At 42.0% G+C, this 15,933-nt stretch overlaps 1 protein-coding gene across 1 annotated transcript; it reads right to left on the bottom strand.

Moving 5' to 3' along the window:
- Positions 1–3,179: 3,179 nt before the first annotated feature.
- On the bottom strand, positions 3,180–9,566 carry LOC149426102 (uncharacterized). The gene is made up of 2 exons (XM_089635263.1): positions 7,757–9,566; positions 3,180–6,919 (listed from the first exon to the last, which is right to left on the bottom strand). Exons 1-2 carry the CDS (start codon positions 9,564–9,566, stop codon positions 3,180–3,182), a joined length of 5,550 nt encoding a protein of 1,849 aa, XP_089491389.1.
- Between the last annotated feature and the right edge of the window lie 6,367 nt (positions 9,567–15,933).

Below are 15,933 nucleotides of genomic sequence, written 5' to 3'. Positions count from 1 at the left end.
CTGGGTTAATATCGAGTTACGACAACGTAAGTCTAGTTCAGTTTCGTAACTTTATCCCAAGCTTCAAGATTCCACCATTAAAACCTTATTAGCGCATATGTAAAGCTGCTTTTCCAGAAGTAAGTACGGCACGAGTAGGTGCACGTGTGAAAAAAACTATGCGTAGTTTTTCATAATTAGTTTTTATAGTTTGTCGTATTTGTAATGTCACATGAACTTTGCATTGGATAATAATCATTATTTTTGACTGAGCCCATCGAAGTCCTGATTAAGCTTTACAGTTTAGCATTTCGTCTGTTTATATAAAAATAAAGATAGTGGGCGTTTTAATGGTTTGGTAAAGATTATTTTTTCCGATGTAAAATTTTTGTGTTTATTTGGACTTTATTATTATTTTTGAAAATAATGGTACCTACCTGTCAGAAGAAAGTTTTTATGGACAAATTTTGTAATTCCTTAATTGAAAAAAAAGTTGGATACGTGTAAAATATCTAAATGGTTTAAACTAAATAGGTATGTATTTAAGTAACTTCTTACAAAACTAACGATTTTAAATGAAATTTTGGTTTTCACTTATTTAATAAGAGAATATTAGAAACATTCTAACAATTAATTAATTAATTAATTAATTTAATTCCTTGCCGAGTTCCATCAAGATGTGCCAAAACCTAAACTCGTATAAAATAAATGTCAAAAGCTGGGTAAAAAAGTATCTGGAAGTGAGAGAATTTTTTCTATAAGTTATACGAATATGATACCTATATATGATAATATGTTTCCATCTAAATTTAAAAAAAAAGTTTAACTTCTTTTATACTGTTTTTTTATTAAAATAACCAAATGTACTATATGATTTTTTTTTCTTTATTCTTATCTCTTTTTCATTTAAACCATAGATAATATAACCACCACTGTTTTGATTTTCACCTTATAATGCCCACGCACAGGCTTCGCCTTTGTGGGATTTTTTTGTTACTCCTTGTATTTTGTATAATTGTATATGTAACTGTATGTATCAAAAAAATTGACAATAAAAATAAAAAAAACAATAGTACACTTATTCACATAAGTGGGAGCTAATGTAAATAAAACACGAAGTTCTGATTCCAAACCTTATATTTGAAAACAAAGATATAGAAATCCTTTAGATAGATAAGTAATATGATGAAATCAAACAAAGATTGGTAAAATTATGAAGTAAGCTTTTACGAAAAGATTCGAAAATAATTATAGGCGATATATGAGGTGAGAACCAAATACTATAATCAGGTTAAGAGTTCGAAAAATTGAATGGTTCGTACGCACCACAGAAGCGTGTCCGTTATGCGTGCAAAATAAAGCGAGCAGTTACATCATTTGAGATTTTGATGGCCAGTTTTATCGTATTATCGTTCAAAATTATTATCGAGCATGCAAACTCGGCCATCCGGACAAACCGGCAATTGCCGAGCACTTAACGAAGTCCTGGGAAGACCCAAAACGCACCGTGCACGCCTAATTACGAAAGCAAATGAAATCCATAAAATAATCCATCCATATTAAAAGAGATGACCAGAATAAGCTTAATAATTTCTTGGAAATGTGTATTGATATTAAAACTAACCGAAAACCAATTGATTTAACTCGATTCCTCGGCTGGCTAAGTCCTCCATCACAACACAAGCAACATTTTCGGCTTCCTGTGGTGGTAGTAGGAGATTTTCAAACATTGTTGGGTTATTCGTGACCCGGGAATGTTTGTCTTTCTTTTTAATAAATAAAAATAAATAAACTTATTCATATACTAAAATACCAGCCCTAAAATAATTAACGCGCCTTAAACGTTATTACCACTACATATTTACCTTCAGGAGAAGCTTAATGCTAAATCACTATTTTTATTAATCTTTTATTTTATTTATTTTATTTTGTACATTATTTTTTACAATTTATGTTTTCCAGTAATGTAGGTGTACTGGACGGGAGTCCGCACAAGACTGTAGATTTAGGCGCCGGGTCCAAACCGTGTCTTCAACCGATGAGAATGCTCCTTTACGGCCGATGATGATGATTGTAGTTGATATTGTGATGAAATCTGCCTCCCGCACCCAGGCTTGGTGAATGGTGGGCACTGGGTGTGCTTTCGTCTCTGCTCGCTTCTGGTGTTGGCGGTTTTCCAAAGGAGGGCCGGCTGGTCTCGAAGAGGTAACACCAGAAGATCTTGGAGCAGAAGACTCGGCGAGGTGAGGCAGATGTTGGGCAGGAGTCACTTGTAGATAATAAAACGCTTGGTTTTGGTGGTAAAGATGAACTGATTTATTTTTAATTATGTGGCTGCTTATATTTAATTAGCCTGACTCGCGCCCGACATTGGGCTAGGAGCCCAAAAGTGGTGGGGGGTTGTACCCGCGCCAACAATGAGTTTATAGCCTCCGACAAACTGTTGCATATTCATTTTGTCGGCAGCAATGGTGATAGTGGTCGCTTAAATTTGCGAGTTAGAAAAGATTTTGAGCGCTTACATGAATGACAATTACATAGTTTAAAAGCATAATAGTTATGAGAATGTGTATCTTGACAACTAGATTTTTTGTTTGCCAAGATACGACAAAAAATAAGAAATGTTTGTAAAATAAATGTGTAAAAATGATCTCAAGCGATCAAATTTGTAAAACATGTTAAGTTAGTATTTTTCCGAGGTCCCCCGTAACATAGCGCTCAGAAAGAGATAAGATTCACTATGCTACGAGGTTCCTGGATTTTTGTACACGCAAAAAAGGTAAAAAATATTGTTCAAAAATGGGTTTACATATGGGTGAAAAAACAGCTTTTTTAATATCTCCTCAGCGGTAGTATATCGAAAATAGTGTTTATTTGACTACCGCCGAGGGGATGAACAAGTAAAATATACATATTTGCAATGTTTAAAAATTGATTTTTCTATGTAAATTTTACATAGAAAAAATGCTGGACATTGATCCACGCGGCAGGTAAGCCGGCGATGTGGTATCGAAGCCATTCGGAGTCAAAGTTTTCAAGCCGCTTGGGCCGAAAACTGGACAAAAATGACCAGTGGCGGGGAGTGGTGATTTTGCCAGTGGCGTGGAGTAGGGACATTTTATAAAAGTAAACAATTTTTATGAAATTAAATAATATGGTCAACTACGTCCGTTACACTCCCCCCGTTTAGCTATGCTGAACTAAAAAATAGGACGTTTGTTGGTACGGCGCAGTCCGCGGCGGCCAGTCCCTCTGGGATGGTGCTGGGCTGGTGGTACTGTTGAGGCTGCATCGGTAGGTGGGGCCGGCAAGATTACAGCGAGCTTCACAGCGGGGCGGACGTAAATTCCGGTGCTCGTCTGGATCCTGGCGGTCCTCACTTGGCCGTCTGCAGCAGGGGTGGCATCAAGGACTCGACCGCGTGGCCAGCTGTTGCGGGGCATAGCGGGGTCCATGATGATCACGAGGTCATCCTTCTTGATGGGGATGACTGGCTGTTGCCATTTTTGGCGAGCAGCCAGGGTGGGGAGATATTCGCGGAGCCACCGTCTCCAGAACATATCAGCAAGTTGTTGGCTGATACGCCACTGGCGACGGAGGCATACCTCCTCATCCTGCCTGTCGTATAGTGACAGATGAGGTCGGTTTCCGGCTCTTCCCAGTAAAAAGTGGTTGGGGGTGAGGGGCTCTTCGTCCCTGGGATCCACCGAGACGTGTGTGAGGGGGCGGTTGTTTACAGTCCACTCGGCCTCGGCAAACGCTGTCCTCAAGGTCTCTTCGCGTGGAGCTCGTTCCAGCAAGATGGCCTTCAGGGCGGTTTTTACAGAACGCACCAGGCGCTCCCAAGCTCCCCCCATATGAGGAGACATTGGAGGGATGAAGTTCCATTCGATCCCCTTTGTTGACAAATGATCCCTCATCCGGGTATCATTTTTGAGTGATTCGATGGCATCCTTCAGCTCGTTGTCGGCACCATGGAAGTTCGTACCATTGTCTGAGAACAGAGCTTTTGGTTGGCCTCGGCGCGCCGTCATGCGTTGTAAAGCCATGATGGCGGAGTCCGTGGTCAGTGAAGTTGTCAGCTCAAGGTGAATGGCACGAGTAGATAGGCATGTGAAGATTGCACCATATCTTTTCTCCCGATGTCTGCATACGGTGACTTCCATCGGCCCAAAGTAATCTAGTCCACAGTTTGTGAATGGAGGAACATGGTGGGCTAGCCTTGATGGCGGCAAGGGCCCCATAAGTGGGGGGGCTGGCTTGCTCCTGCGCATCTTGCAGGTGGGGCAGTTGTGGGCGATCATCCGAATATTTGTTCGCAGTCGCAGCACAAGGTAGCTGCCTCGCACCTCAGCCATGGTTCTCTCCGTACTTGGGTGATCGGCTTCCTGGTGATGATGTCTCACCAGAAGTCTTGTATAGGCGTGATCACCATCTAATATGATCGGTGTCCGCACTGCTTGAGGCACTTTACTGAGGGCTTGTAATCTGGAATTCATCCTCAGTAGGCCATCAGGTCCAAGGAAGGGGCTCAAGGCTTTGAGCCGGCTGTCACTTGGTAGTGGATCTCCTTTCTGGAGCGCATTTATGTCATGATAAAATGTCTCTTCTTGACATATTTTTGCCCATCGGGCCTCTGCTTCTTTGATTTCATCGCTTCTTAAATATTTATCAGGTTGTTCGTGATGTTTTCCACGACACCTTTTAATAAAACGGTGTATCCAGCAGGTAGTTCGAATAAGTCGACGCCATGAAGAGAATCTGTTGATTTCGGGCAGTGTCTCTGCCACAGTTGTTGTGGTGCCGACGTATTGAGGCCTCACTTCTAGGGTGCCATCATCAGGCTGAGGCAGTTTGCACCGTTCGCGCGGCCATTCTGCCTCGTCTGAGGTCAGGAAGGCTGGTCCACTGAACCATCGTCCAGAGTGCGAGAGGTCAGGAGTGTTGACGTCTCGGGTGCCGATGTCTGCCGGGTTCAGTTTGGTAGGGACCCATCTCCAATCTGCAATGCGGGTGAGCTCGTCGATCTCGCCGAGTCTGTTGGCCACAAAGGCGGAGTATGTGCGTGGATCTGTGCGCAGCCAGCACAACACTGTTGTCGAGTCTGTCCAGAACACTGTTCGCGCAATGTTGCTGCGACATTCTTTCTTCAGGGTTGCTGCCAGTCTGGCCGCCATGAGCGCTGATTGTAGCTCAAGGCGGGGTATTGATAGAGGTTTCAGAGGAGCCACTTTGCACTTGCTGGCCAAAAAGGTGGCTGTGGTGTTCCCATCAATCTCCTCGGTATGGTAGGCGACCGCACAGCATGCCTGCTCTGAGGCATCACAGAAGAGGTGGAGGGTGACGAAGCTCTCTTTGTTTTGTAAGCAGCGCCGAGGTATGGCAACTTTGCAGTCTTGCAGAAGTCCCAGCCAGTCCATCCACCTTTCGTTGTGTTCAGGTGTGATGATGTCGTCCCATCCGATGTTGGATCGCCAGACAGCTTGTAGTAGTATCTTCGATCGGACTGTGAGGCAAGCGACGAAGCCCACAGGGTCGAAGATTTTCATAACAATGCTGAGCAGCTGGCGTTTGGTAGGCCTGCTGATCAGTTCAGGATCGGCAGCATCGCGAAATGCATATAAAAATCGATCTGTGACAGGATCCCACAGAAGTCCGAGGATTCTCTCGGTATCTGCTTCTCCGCTGTTTATGGTGATGGCTGACCTGGCTCGGTCTATAAGCGGGATAGTAGCCATCACTGAAGTGTCGTTAGAGGCCCAGTTTGTTAGGTGGAATCCTCCAGTTGACAGTACTTTGGCAACAGTAGTGATGAGTGCTGTCGCTTCAGTTTTGGTATCGACCGCATCCAAATAGTCATCCATATAAAACTTTGTTTGGATGGCGGCTGCGGCAGCAGGGAATAGTGCAGAATTCTCCTGGGCCACTTTGTTTCGCACGTACTGGGCGCTGCTTGGTGAACAGGTAGCGCCAAACATCATTGATGACATCATGTAAGTACGTGGTTCTTGTTGAGGTGTTGGTCTCCATAAAAACAATTGTGACTGTTGATCTTCACTTTTGATTTTCACTTGTAAAAACATCTCCTTGATGTCGGCGGCGAGAGCTATTTTTCCCTCTCGAAACCGGAGTATATTTCCTAACAATGAAGTCAGCAGGTCAGGCCCAGTCAGCAACTGATCATTGAGGGAGGTCCCTCGGCAGCGGCTGGCAGCATCAAACACCACACGGATCTTGTTTGGTTTGTTTTGGTTCACTACGGCAAAATGTGGTAGGTACCATTTGCGGGCAGAGGGTTTTTCTACCTCTCGATCCGTAAGTTCACGTGCGTGGCCTTGTGTTATAAGTCCGTTGATTTTAGCTGCATAGGCGGTTGCCAAGTCCTTTTCCTTCGATAATTTTCTCTCCAGAGACCACAGTCGTTTTAATGCACATTGCCGATTGTCAGGCAGTGTGATATTATTCTCCTTCCACAGAAGGCCGGTTTCCCATCGGCCAGATGTCAGTTGATGGGTTGTATCTTCCATCAGCTGATTTGCACGTACTATGTGCGCAGTTACACGAGAGGCGGACGTGATCCCCAATGAGTCAATCGCAAAATTGTGTTTGATGAGATCACTCATGAGGTCGTCTTTGTGGCTCTCCTCGCGCAGGGCCAGTGTTGTAGCCTCAGCTTCGTGTTCAGGGGGCCCTCCGCCATGGGTGATCCACCCCAACGCCGTCCGTGACAATATTCGCGTAGAGTCACGAACGTCGCGCACTTCCCTCGAGACAATAAGGTGTACATTGTCTTGCCCGATGAGAAGTGTGGGGGTGATGTAGCGGCCGTGGACCCTCTGTTCAGGAAGGCTGAGCTGCTGGACGGTGTTGGCCTTGATGCCGTACTCATCAGAGATTCCGGCGCCGCGTAGAGTAATTGGCACGCGGCGGGACGTCAAGTCTGTTGAGCACATGTTTTTTGCTCCGTGTAGTCGTAGCTCACGGGTAGGTCCGGTTGTGCCGATTTTCTGTGCTGTGGTGGCATCAATAAGGGTGACAGTTGAGCCCTCGTCCAGAAGCGCAAAGGTTTTAATCTGTCGCTTGGGGCCCGACAATATGACCCCCACCACTTTTAACACGGCACTTTCGGTGTGGCGTCACATATTGTGAACGTTTGCCACTGTATTGTTATTTTCACGATAGTTCGGGTTGTGAAGAAGTCGGTGGTGGGGGTATCTGCACTCCCCCACTCCGCACCAGTCACTAACTTTGCAGAATTTGGTAAAATGTTTGCCATTGAGGCATACTCGGCACAATCCGGCACTTTTAACTGTCACAAAACGGGTTTTTATGTCTTTCGCGGCGAAAGTACGACATTCGCTAAGTTGGTGGCCATTTTCACCGCACTGAACACACCCGGCGCGGTTGTCGAACTCGCGAACTTCATCGTAACTGTTTTGCACTTTTTCCCCGCTTCGATTATTTTCTCGATTATTACCAGACAAAATTTGGGGCATTCGATTATTACCAGACAAAATTTGGGGCTTTCGATTATTTTTCGCGAACTGTTGTTTTTCACTAGAATTGTTGTTGTAAACATTGTTTTCCCGCGATAAAAACCGTTCTGACGCGGCAGACGTGTTTAAACTGTTGTCACAAGTGTCACTTTTGTTCGAATTGTTTTTTCGCGAAAACTTTTCTGACGCGGCAGACATATTTAAGAAACTTTCACAGGTATCACGTTTTTTAGCACCGTTTTTGCGCGAAAACTGTTCCGTTGTCGCGAGCGTGTGTTCACGGCGTGGGCGGGACCTCGCGGGGTCAACCAAACCGGACTTTGGGATGGCGTTCGCGACGGTTTTCAGGAAGGCGGCAAACTGGCAGATGGTAGCGGAGGCCTCGTAATGCCGCACTTCCATCAGCCACGCCAACCGCAAGGTGGGCGGCATCTTCCCCGCGATGTCACTGAGCAGCGCTGGATTCGTCAGATAGCCATCATTGTTGAGGGAGCGGAGTGATGCCACCAGGTTTTGAACTGTGCCAGAGAAGTCTGCGATGTCCTCCAGAGAGGCCTCAATTGTGAGGTGGGGCAGCTTCTTCACTTTGTCCAGCATCAGAGCAGCGAGTGAAGTAGTCCCTCCAAATCTCTGCTCCAGGACTGCCAGGATCTCCGGAACCTGGGCAGGGTCCATCAGAAGGGGGCCGACGGCTTCTCGGGCTTTCCCCTTGAGGGCCCGCTGTAGGCGGATCAAGTTTTCGCTGGAGGTCATCCGACATGTGGAGGTAGACTGGTTAAACTGAGCCCTCCAGGTGGGCCACTCCAGTGGATCTCCAGAGAATGGAGGCAGGTCCTTGGCCATAGATTGTCTGGCAATAAGGGCCGCCATTCGTGGATCGTCCTCGATTGTGGGACGGGGGCTGTCCTGAGCCCTTGAAGCTCTGATGGCTTCTGTCAGGGCGGAGGCCAGCTGAGCCATGGGACTGCCATCATGCTGAACCCAGGCTCTGGTATGTTGGGCCGTCTCATCCGCCGTAGGTTGGGGCGGGAATCTCGGCATGGAGCTGGTACTGGCTGTGGGCGGGCCATCTGGCCGTGCCGGCACGCCATACTCCTGTTCGCGCAGTGGTACGGGCGGCACATGTCCAGATGGTCCAGATGGTCCAGAGGGTCCAGGTGGTCCAGGCTGTGTCCATGGCACGTCCCACTGCTCCAGCAGTCCGGCAGGTGATCCTGGCGTCGGCGCTGGGTACCCCGGGTGGGGCAGAGGTACGGGCAGCACAGGGCCATGAGGTCCAGGCTGCACCAGTATTGGGCATCCCTGAATGGTCCAGGGTGCTGGTTGCGCAGGGCCTGCTGGCTCTTGCTGCGCTCGTGATGCGTACCTCTGGTCCACCAGAGGTACAGGTCCGGCTGGCACTTCAGGTACGGCTTGCCTCTGTTCTATCAGAGGGGCGGGCGGTACGGGGCCAGAGGGTCCAGGCTGCATCATGTTTGGCCACCCTGCATTGGGCCAGGGTGACGAGGGCGGGGGACCGGCTGGCCTTGGCTGCGCCGCTGCTGAGTACCTCTGGTCCACCAGAGGCACCGGGCTCGGTTGGCCGGGCTGCACCCATCCAGGGCTGTACCCTTGGAAGCGCCAGGGTCCTCCTTGGGCAGGATACCCTTCCAGGAGTACGGGTCCAGATCGGGCAGGCACTGCTGCTGCTGGTTCCTCGTACCTCTGGTCCACCAGAGGCACCGGGCTCGATTGGCCGGGCTGCGTCCATGATGGTGGTGACCTCTCCAGGAGCTTCGAAGGTCCAGGAGGGGCAGGGGCTGCTGCTGTTGGAGCTGATTGAAGAGCTGCTTTAAGTCTCTCAATGTGCTCGGTTTGACTGCGAAGCTGTTGTCGCAATGACTCCATCGCATCCTCTTGAGATGTGGAGGGCGGTGAGTCATGATGTGCAGGTGGTGCCATGTCAGGAGTAGTGCTGGGCGTGGGCATGGGGGTTACGTCAGGCGTGACGTGAACCGCAGCCGTGGCCTGAGACCCAGCGTCCAGGGCGTCTGCAGATGGTGTTGAGGATCCATCGTCTTGGATCCGGCTCGACCGTAAAGTTGGAGACATCCTGGTTGAAGGCGTGTGAGAATCCGGCTCGAAGGACCACTTGTACTGGACGGGAGTCCGCACAAGACTGTAGATTTAGGCGCCGGGTCCAAACCGTGTCTTCAACCGATGAGAATGCTCCTTTACGGCCGATGATGATGATTGTAGTTGATATTGTGATGAAATCTGCCTCCCGCACCCAGGCTTGGTGAATGGTGGGCACTGGGTGTGCTTTCGTCTCTGCTCGCTTCTGGTGTTGGCGGTTTTCCAAAGGAGGGCCGGCTGGTCTCGAAGAGGTAACACCAGAAGATCTTGGAGCAGAAGACTCGGCGAGGTGAGGCAGATGTTGGGCAGGAGTCACTTGTAGATAATAAAACGCTTGGTTTTGGTGGTAAAGATGAACTGATTTATTTTTAATTATGTGGCTGCTTATATTTAATTAGCCTGACTCACGCCCGACATTGGGCTAGGAGCCCAAAAGTGGTGGGGGGTTGTACCCGCGCCAACAATGAGTTTATAGCCTCCGACAAACTGTTGCATATTCATTTTGTCGGCAGCAATGGTGATAGTGGTCGCTTAAATTTGCGAGTTAGAAAAGATTTTGAGCGCTTACATGAATGACAATTACATAGTTTAAAAGCATAATAGTTATGAGAATGTGTATCTTGACAACTAGATTTTTTGTTTGCCAAGATACGACAAAAAATAAGAAATGTTTGTAAAATAAATGTGTAAAAATGATCTCAAGCGATCAAATTTGTAAAACATGTTAAGTTAGTATTTTTCCGAGGTCCCCCGTAACATAGCGCTCAGAAAGAGATAAGATTCACTATGCTACGAGGTTCCTGGATTTTTGTACACGCAAAAAAGGTAAAAAATATTGTTCAAAAATGGGTTTACATATGGGTGAAAAAACAGCTTTTTTAATATCTCCTCAGCGGTAGTATATCGAAAATAGTGTTTATTTGACTACCGCCGAGGGGATGAACAAGTAAAATATACATATTTGCAATGTTTAAAAATTGATTTTTCTATGTAAATTTTACATAGAAAAAATGCTGGACATTGATCCACGCGGCAGGTAAGCCGGCGATGTGGTATCGAAGCCATTCGGAGTCAAAGTTTTCAAGCCGCTTGGGCCGAAAACTGGACAAAAATGACCAGTGGCGGGGAGTGGTGATTTTGCCAGTGGCGTGGAGTAGGGACATTTTATAAAAGTAAACAATTTTTATGAAATTAAATAATATGGTCAACTACGTCCGTTACAGTAGGCCTCACTGGATGGCTTGCCCGTGCTGAGGCCTTCATTTTATAATAATATGAAAATCTAATCTACATATAACATTTAAAGAGAAAATAATAAATTTTAAAAGATAATAATAAATTTAAAATTAAAATTAAAAATACGAAATAAATAATAATACAATGAAAATAAATCTTGTGTGTTTGTGAGTGATGTGTGTTTATATTGGTTTTGTGTGTTACGTGTAGATTTTATTTTTATTTTATGCTATGAAATTTTGGTAATATTGTCTTTTTTGTTCTTTAATCCATTTTAGAATTTTGTGTGTGAATTTATTTTTACTTTCCTCAATTTTAATTTCAAGTTTTAAACTGTTGAAAGCTTTTATTGCATGGTATTGGTAGTGTCTTTGTCCAAAGCTTGAATTTACTGTCGGAGTTTTTATGTTTTCTTTGTACGCTTGTCTAACTGGTCTGTTAGTGCTATTTTGTGTATTTTGAAATTTATTTTTTTTGTCAAAAATGTAGTTTAGTAGTGTTTTAACGTATAATTGGCGTATATCTAGTACGTCACATCTGTTGAATATTTGGTCAGTATCAGTCAGTCTATGTTTTTTTAGTATTACCTTTAAGATTCTGTGCGGTTTCTATGTAATTGATAGCCAAGTTTGTTGCTCCTCCCCAAGCAATAATTCCATATTATATTATTGATTGGCAAAGTGCAAAATATATTGTTTTCAATTGGTAACGAATATATAACGAATAACGAATATGTACATTATTAATTATTATTATTAATATTACATTACAATATATACTTTATAACGAATTGGTGTACATTGCGAATACCAAAAAATATTTTTTAGATAAATTGAAGGTTTTCCTATCGTTTCGTTTGAGTAGAATACAAATAAAATTAAAAAATACTCAATTAAAAATATAAATGTCAACTACTAAAAAAATTTTTTTTTCAATAGAAATGTATGAACGCGTAGAGGAAACAACTTTAAAAAATACAGTATTATAGCTAAGTCTATCTGTGACAGTTTCATATGATTAACTTTTTTGCTTTCTTATACAATTATTTACATGATAAATAAAAACCAGTTTTCTACATGAAATCGAATGTTTCTAGACTACGTTTGTAAAGTGATTTTAATGCCTATTACCTAATATAAGGTATACCAACAATACCTACCTGGAATTCCCATGAATCCGGGCAATAGGGCTCTCGATACACTTGCACTGTTCGGGTGAAATTTCCTCCACAAAGAGATAAACGAGAGAATTTTGATATTTGCGTGTGAATAATACAACGACGTTACTAAGATGGCACCTTCTTGTTATACGACACGAATTCGACTGACTTGCGACAATTTACAGTGCAACATAAATCTTCATAGTTTCTCCAATGTGGGTAAGGCTGTTTTTAGGAAGGAGATGGATAGTATATGTTGGGAAAAATGGTAGGTATTACCCAAAAAACTATTTCAATACTAAACACCATTATTATAAGTTCCTGTTTAGGTTGTCAAAGGACGCTTAAAGCCGAAAATAATATTTTCGTAGTCAGGAAAAAAAAGCAAAGATTCTAGGTTTGTTATTTATCCAAGGAAAGACATATTTAATATGTGTTTGAGAACCAAGATTATTTTATTCTTATCAAAACACAATGTGGAATCTAGATAAAAGTTGGACATCTTTTTTTATTCCATCTAATATCCTGGAGATATCGCGAAACGGCCGGATATCCGGATATCCGAGTCCGGAGAGAGACCGGCCACTCCTGAAAGGAAAGTCCAAAGAGTAAATAATTCAGACTTAAAAATATCTGCCCGATATCTTCACAGCGCACGATCCTATCTTTTGTGTATTTTCCTACTAATACTATGACAAATAAACGAAACAAACTCGACAAAACGGAATTGGGCGTTACAGAGAGTGATTTATTTACCGAATCAATTTTAACTTTCAAAATGTATTTTGTTCACAATTATTATTTACAATATCGGATGAAATAGGATAGATTGCGGAAATTTGTTCTATTATTTATTCTGTCAAATTAATTCTGCACAATTTTTGACATTTCACTTTGCGTAAAAACGATTTCAATAGCTTCGTCCAACAAATGGTTTATTCGTACTTCCAATTAACTTTATTGGTACTCGAGGGAAACATTATTATAACGCTTATAAAGACAATATTTTAATTTATATCACAACGCAATAAGAATGCATTATAACAAAGTAGCAGACATAAACCCGCTGCCATGGTTTGGAAACTTCAACTGTTCTTTTTGAAAATAACAGATGGAGCCACATTTGTTTACAACAATACTAAACTGCACAGCGATTAATATAATAATATTATCAGATTAATGCAAAATGTTTTAACTATAAAGGGTCATTTGTGACGTTTCTAACAAAATTCGAATTATTTGGTGGCGGTGTTTTGTGCTTTCTAATTTGTATTTTATTGATATTGAGAAGAAAAAAAATGCTACAAAAAGTAGGTTTCGTATTTCAGTTTACATTTGCAGTTATAAGTTCGTTAAATCTTAGCAAATAAAATGATTTTATTACATAAAAAGTGAATTATACCATGAAATATAATTATACAAATTATGAGGTTAATTTAGAAAAGCTGTGTTAGTTCCATGTAATTTTGATGTTCAAAGTACATTTTTAAATGTTTTGAATTAGCGAATATATTGATCTTTAATATTAATAAACTTTAATATATATAATGAAGTATTGAGGATAAATTAAAACCTTAAGGGCCGGAATTCCGATATTTTACCGATTTATATCATATTTCCCTTGAACACTTTAAGTTTCTAAGTTCTTAAAAAAATATATGCTATTTTTCAAGATATTATCTGAATATGTGTAGGGCCGAAACGTTAATTACATAAAATTCCCTCGATAGAAAAAAATTGCAAAGTATGCTCCAAAAATTATTATTTACACATTTGTTTCTGTTATATTACAAGTTACAGGTATGAAAAAATTCAAATTGCTTCTTTAAATGCTACTTAAGATATTTTTAAAGAAATTTTTGCTGTATTTTTAATAAGTCATGTTTAATTAAATATTTTCACAACTGTCGCTTACGCTTATTGCTTTTAAATCACATTTATTATAGCGCGCTCGCTCCGACATGAAGATTAACCTATCTTTCATTGCAAAATTTCATTCGCCAACTCGAGGGCTTTGGGGGCAGACGTGTCGTTCAACGTTTTATGATATACAGACGTGCGATTACGTGCAAATATTTGAACCTATAAAGATAATTTAAAGCGTATATCAGTTCATAAATATTGTTTTTTCAAAGATGGGAAATAAGCGAAAGACGTCTCGTATTCCAAAGAAAACAATATATCTCCAAAGGGTTCAACGCATGATAGGTGAGAAGAAAAAAGTACAATATTTGATTTACAAGCTTATATTTATTATAAACGATAATTTATTATAAACATTTGTAATTCATATTTTTATTTATGTATTGTGTAGTAAAAAGTTATAAAAATTATTATTTTTTTTTTTCAGAATACGATAAACGATAATTTATTATAAAAAATAATTATTATTTTTATTTATGTATTGTGTAGTAAAACGTTATAAAAAATATTATTTTATTTTTTTCAGAATACGTACTTTGGGAAATAAAACTAATTCCAAAACATTATGAGTTAGTTAGCGCCCTTCGTGGTAGCAGGACGCGTCCTAACGCGTCCTACAACCGCTTTGTGTTTTTTTAGTATTTTCAAGGGAAATGAGGAAGTATCCCTTTGAAATTATTTTTAAAATCAATAAATCAACGTTTAAACTTAAATAAAAAAAACTTTATAATTATTAGAACTTTATAATATGTGATTTGAGTGCAGTGTTTTAAAAGTGAATAATCGGAAATTTGCTCAAAAATATTGGACATGCGAAACGAACGGCGATCGGTAAATGCACTCCAGATGTTTTCAACGTAATTCTCGGAAACTGGGGAAGTTTGGACCCTGGCAAGTTTTTTACTAAGCCCAGGGTAATTTATTATCCCAACTGTCGATTTTTATTGCGGGCAGAATGCACCACTTCAACAATTACCAGGAACAGGATTACATGGAGGTAAATGATGGACTTGCCGAACGTCACAGCGGTGCTGCCAGGGTCTCTTATCTATGTGAGGTGTCAGCGCTTTATTATTAGCAGCAGATACATACCTGGACGCTGTTGTTGGACGCGGTGGACTCTCTTGCTGCAGCAGCTGGTCCAGATCCTTCACCACCTAGGATTTTTGCTGTAGAGTCTCCATCTTCTATGTTCGTAGAACATCACAGCGGTGCTGCCAAGGTCTGGTATCTGTGAGAGGATAGTGTATCAGCGCTTTATTAGCAGCAGACACATACCTGGACGGATGACGAACCTCGTGCTGGCACTGTTGGTGGACGCGGTGGACTCTTTCGCTGCAGCAGCTGGCCCAGTTTCTTCACCACAAAGGATTCTTGCTGCAGAGTCTCCATCTTCTATCTTCATGTCACCTGTTCCTATACTTCATTTTACTTAACTTAACTTCACTCTATTTTTGTAAAATTTATATTTTTTGTAATACCTGCATCAACTGTAAAGCGCCCCTGAGGTGATATCTCACAAAAGCGGCGCTATACAAATTATCCAATAAATAATAATAATAATAATTGGAAATTACGGGGCAAGTTCTTATTAATTTAGTTTGCTTGTTGAGGATACTATATGATCGTGATTTATTTGTGAATTAACTTTCTACGTACACAAATACACACGTCACTTTACATTTGCTCCTTAGAGTAATATTACTCTAAGATCTGCTCTAATGATTCACAATGCAACGATGTCCGAAATATAATATAATATGTAATAATAATATATGGGCCATCTGTTTCAAATAACAATACTCGAACGTGGAATCCAGAAAAATAATGAAGTGCGAGCGAAAAAAGCTATTGAAAGTTCTGAAACTGTGGGGAATATAATTTAATAAAATAAAATACTTTTTTGTTTTAAAACCACGATATTTATTAATTTAAGAACCGATCGGTTTCGCTTTACTTAAGCATCATCAGGGTACAAATTAATACTAAACAAGAAGTACATAATGTAGAAATAAACGTAGTATA

Source organism: Hesperophylax consimilis, chromosome 1 (genome assembly GCF_061612785.1).
Source record: "Hesperophylax consimilis isolate HC1 chromosome 1, BYU_Hcon_1.0, whole genome shotgun sequence".
Classification (NCBI taxonomy): domain Eukaryota; kingdom Metazoa; phylum Arthropoda; class Insecta; order Trichoptera; family Limnephilidae; genus Hesperophylax; species Hesperophylax consimilis.
Note: the sequence above shows the minus strand (reverse complement) of the source record. Positions and strands in the feature narration are given on the sequence as shown.

Excerpts from the sequence above, each read along its gene's own strand:
- LOC149426102 (XM_089635263.1), bottom strand. The coding sequence starts at position 9,566 with ATGTCTCCAACTTTACGGTCGAGCCGGATCCAAGACGATGGATCCTCA. Across the intron at positions 6,920-7,756 it reads CGCGAGGTCCCGCCCACGCC|ACTTGACGTCCCGCCGCGTG; the intron begins GTGAACACACGC and ends TGTGCTCAACAG.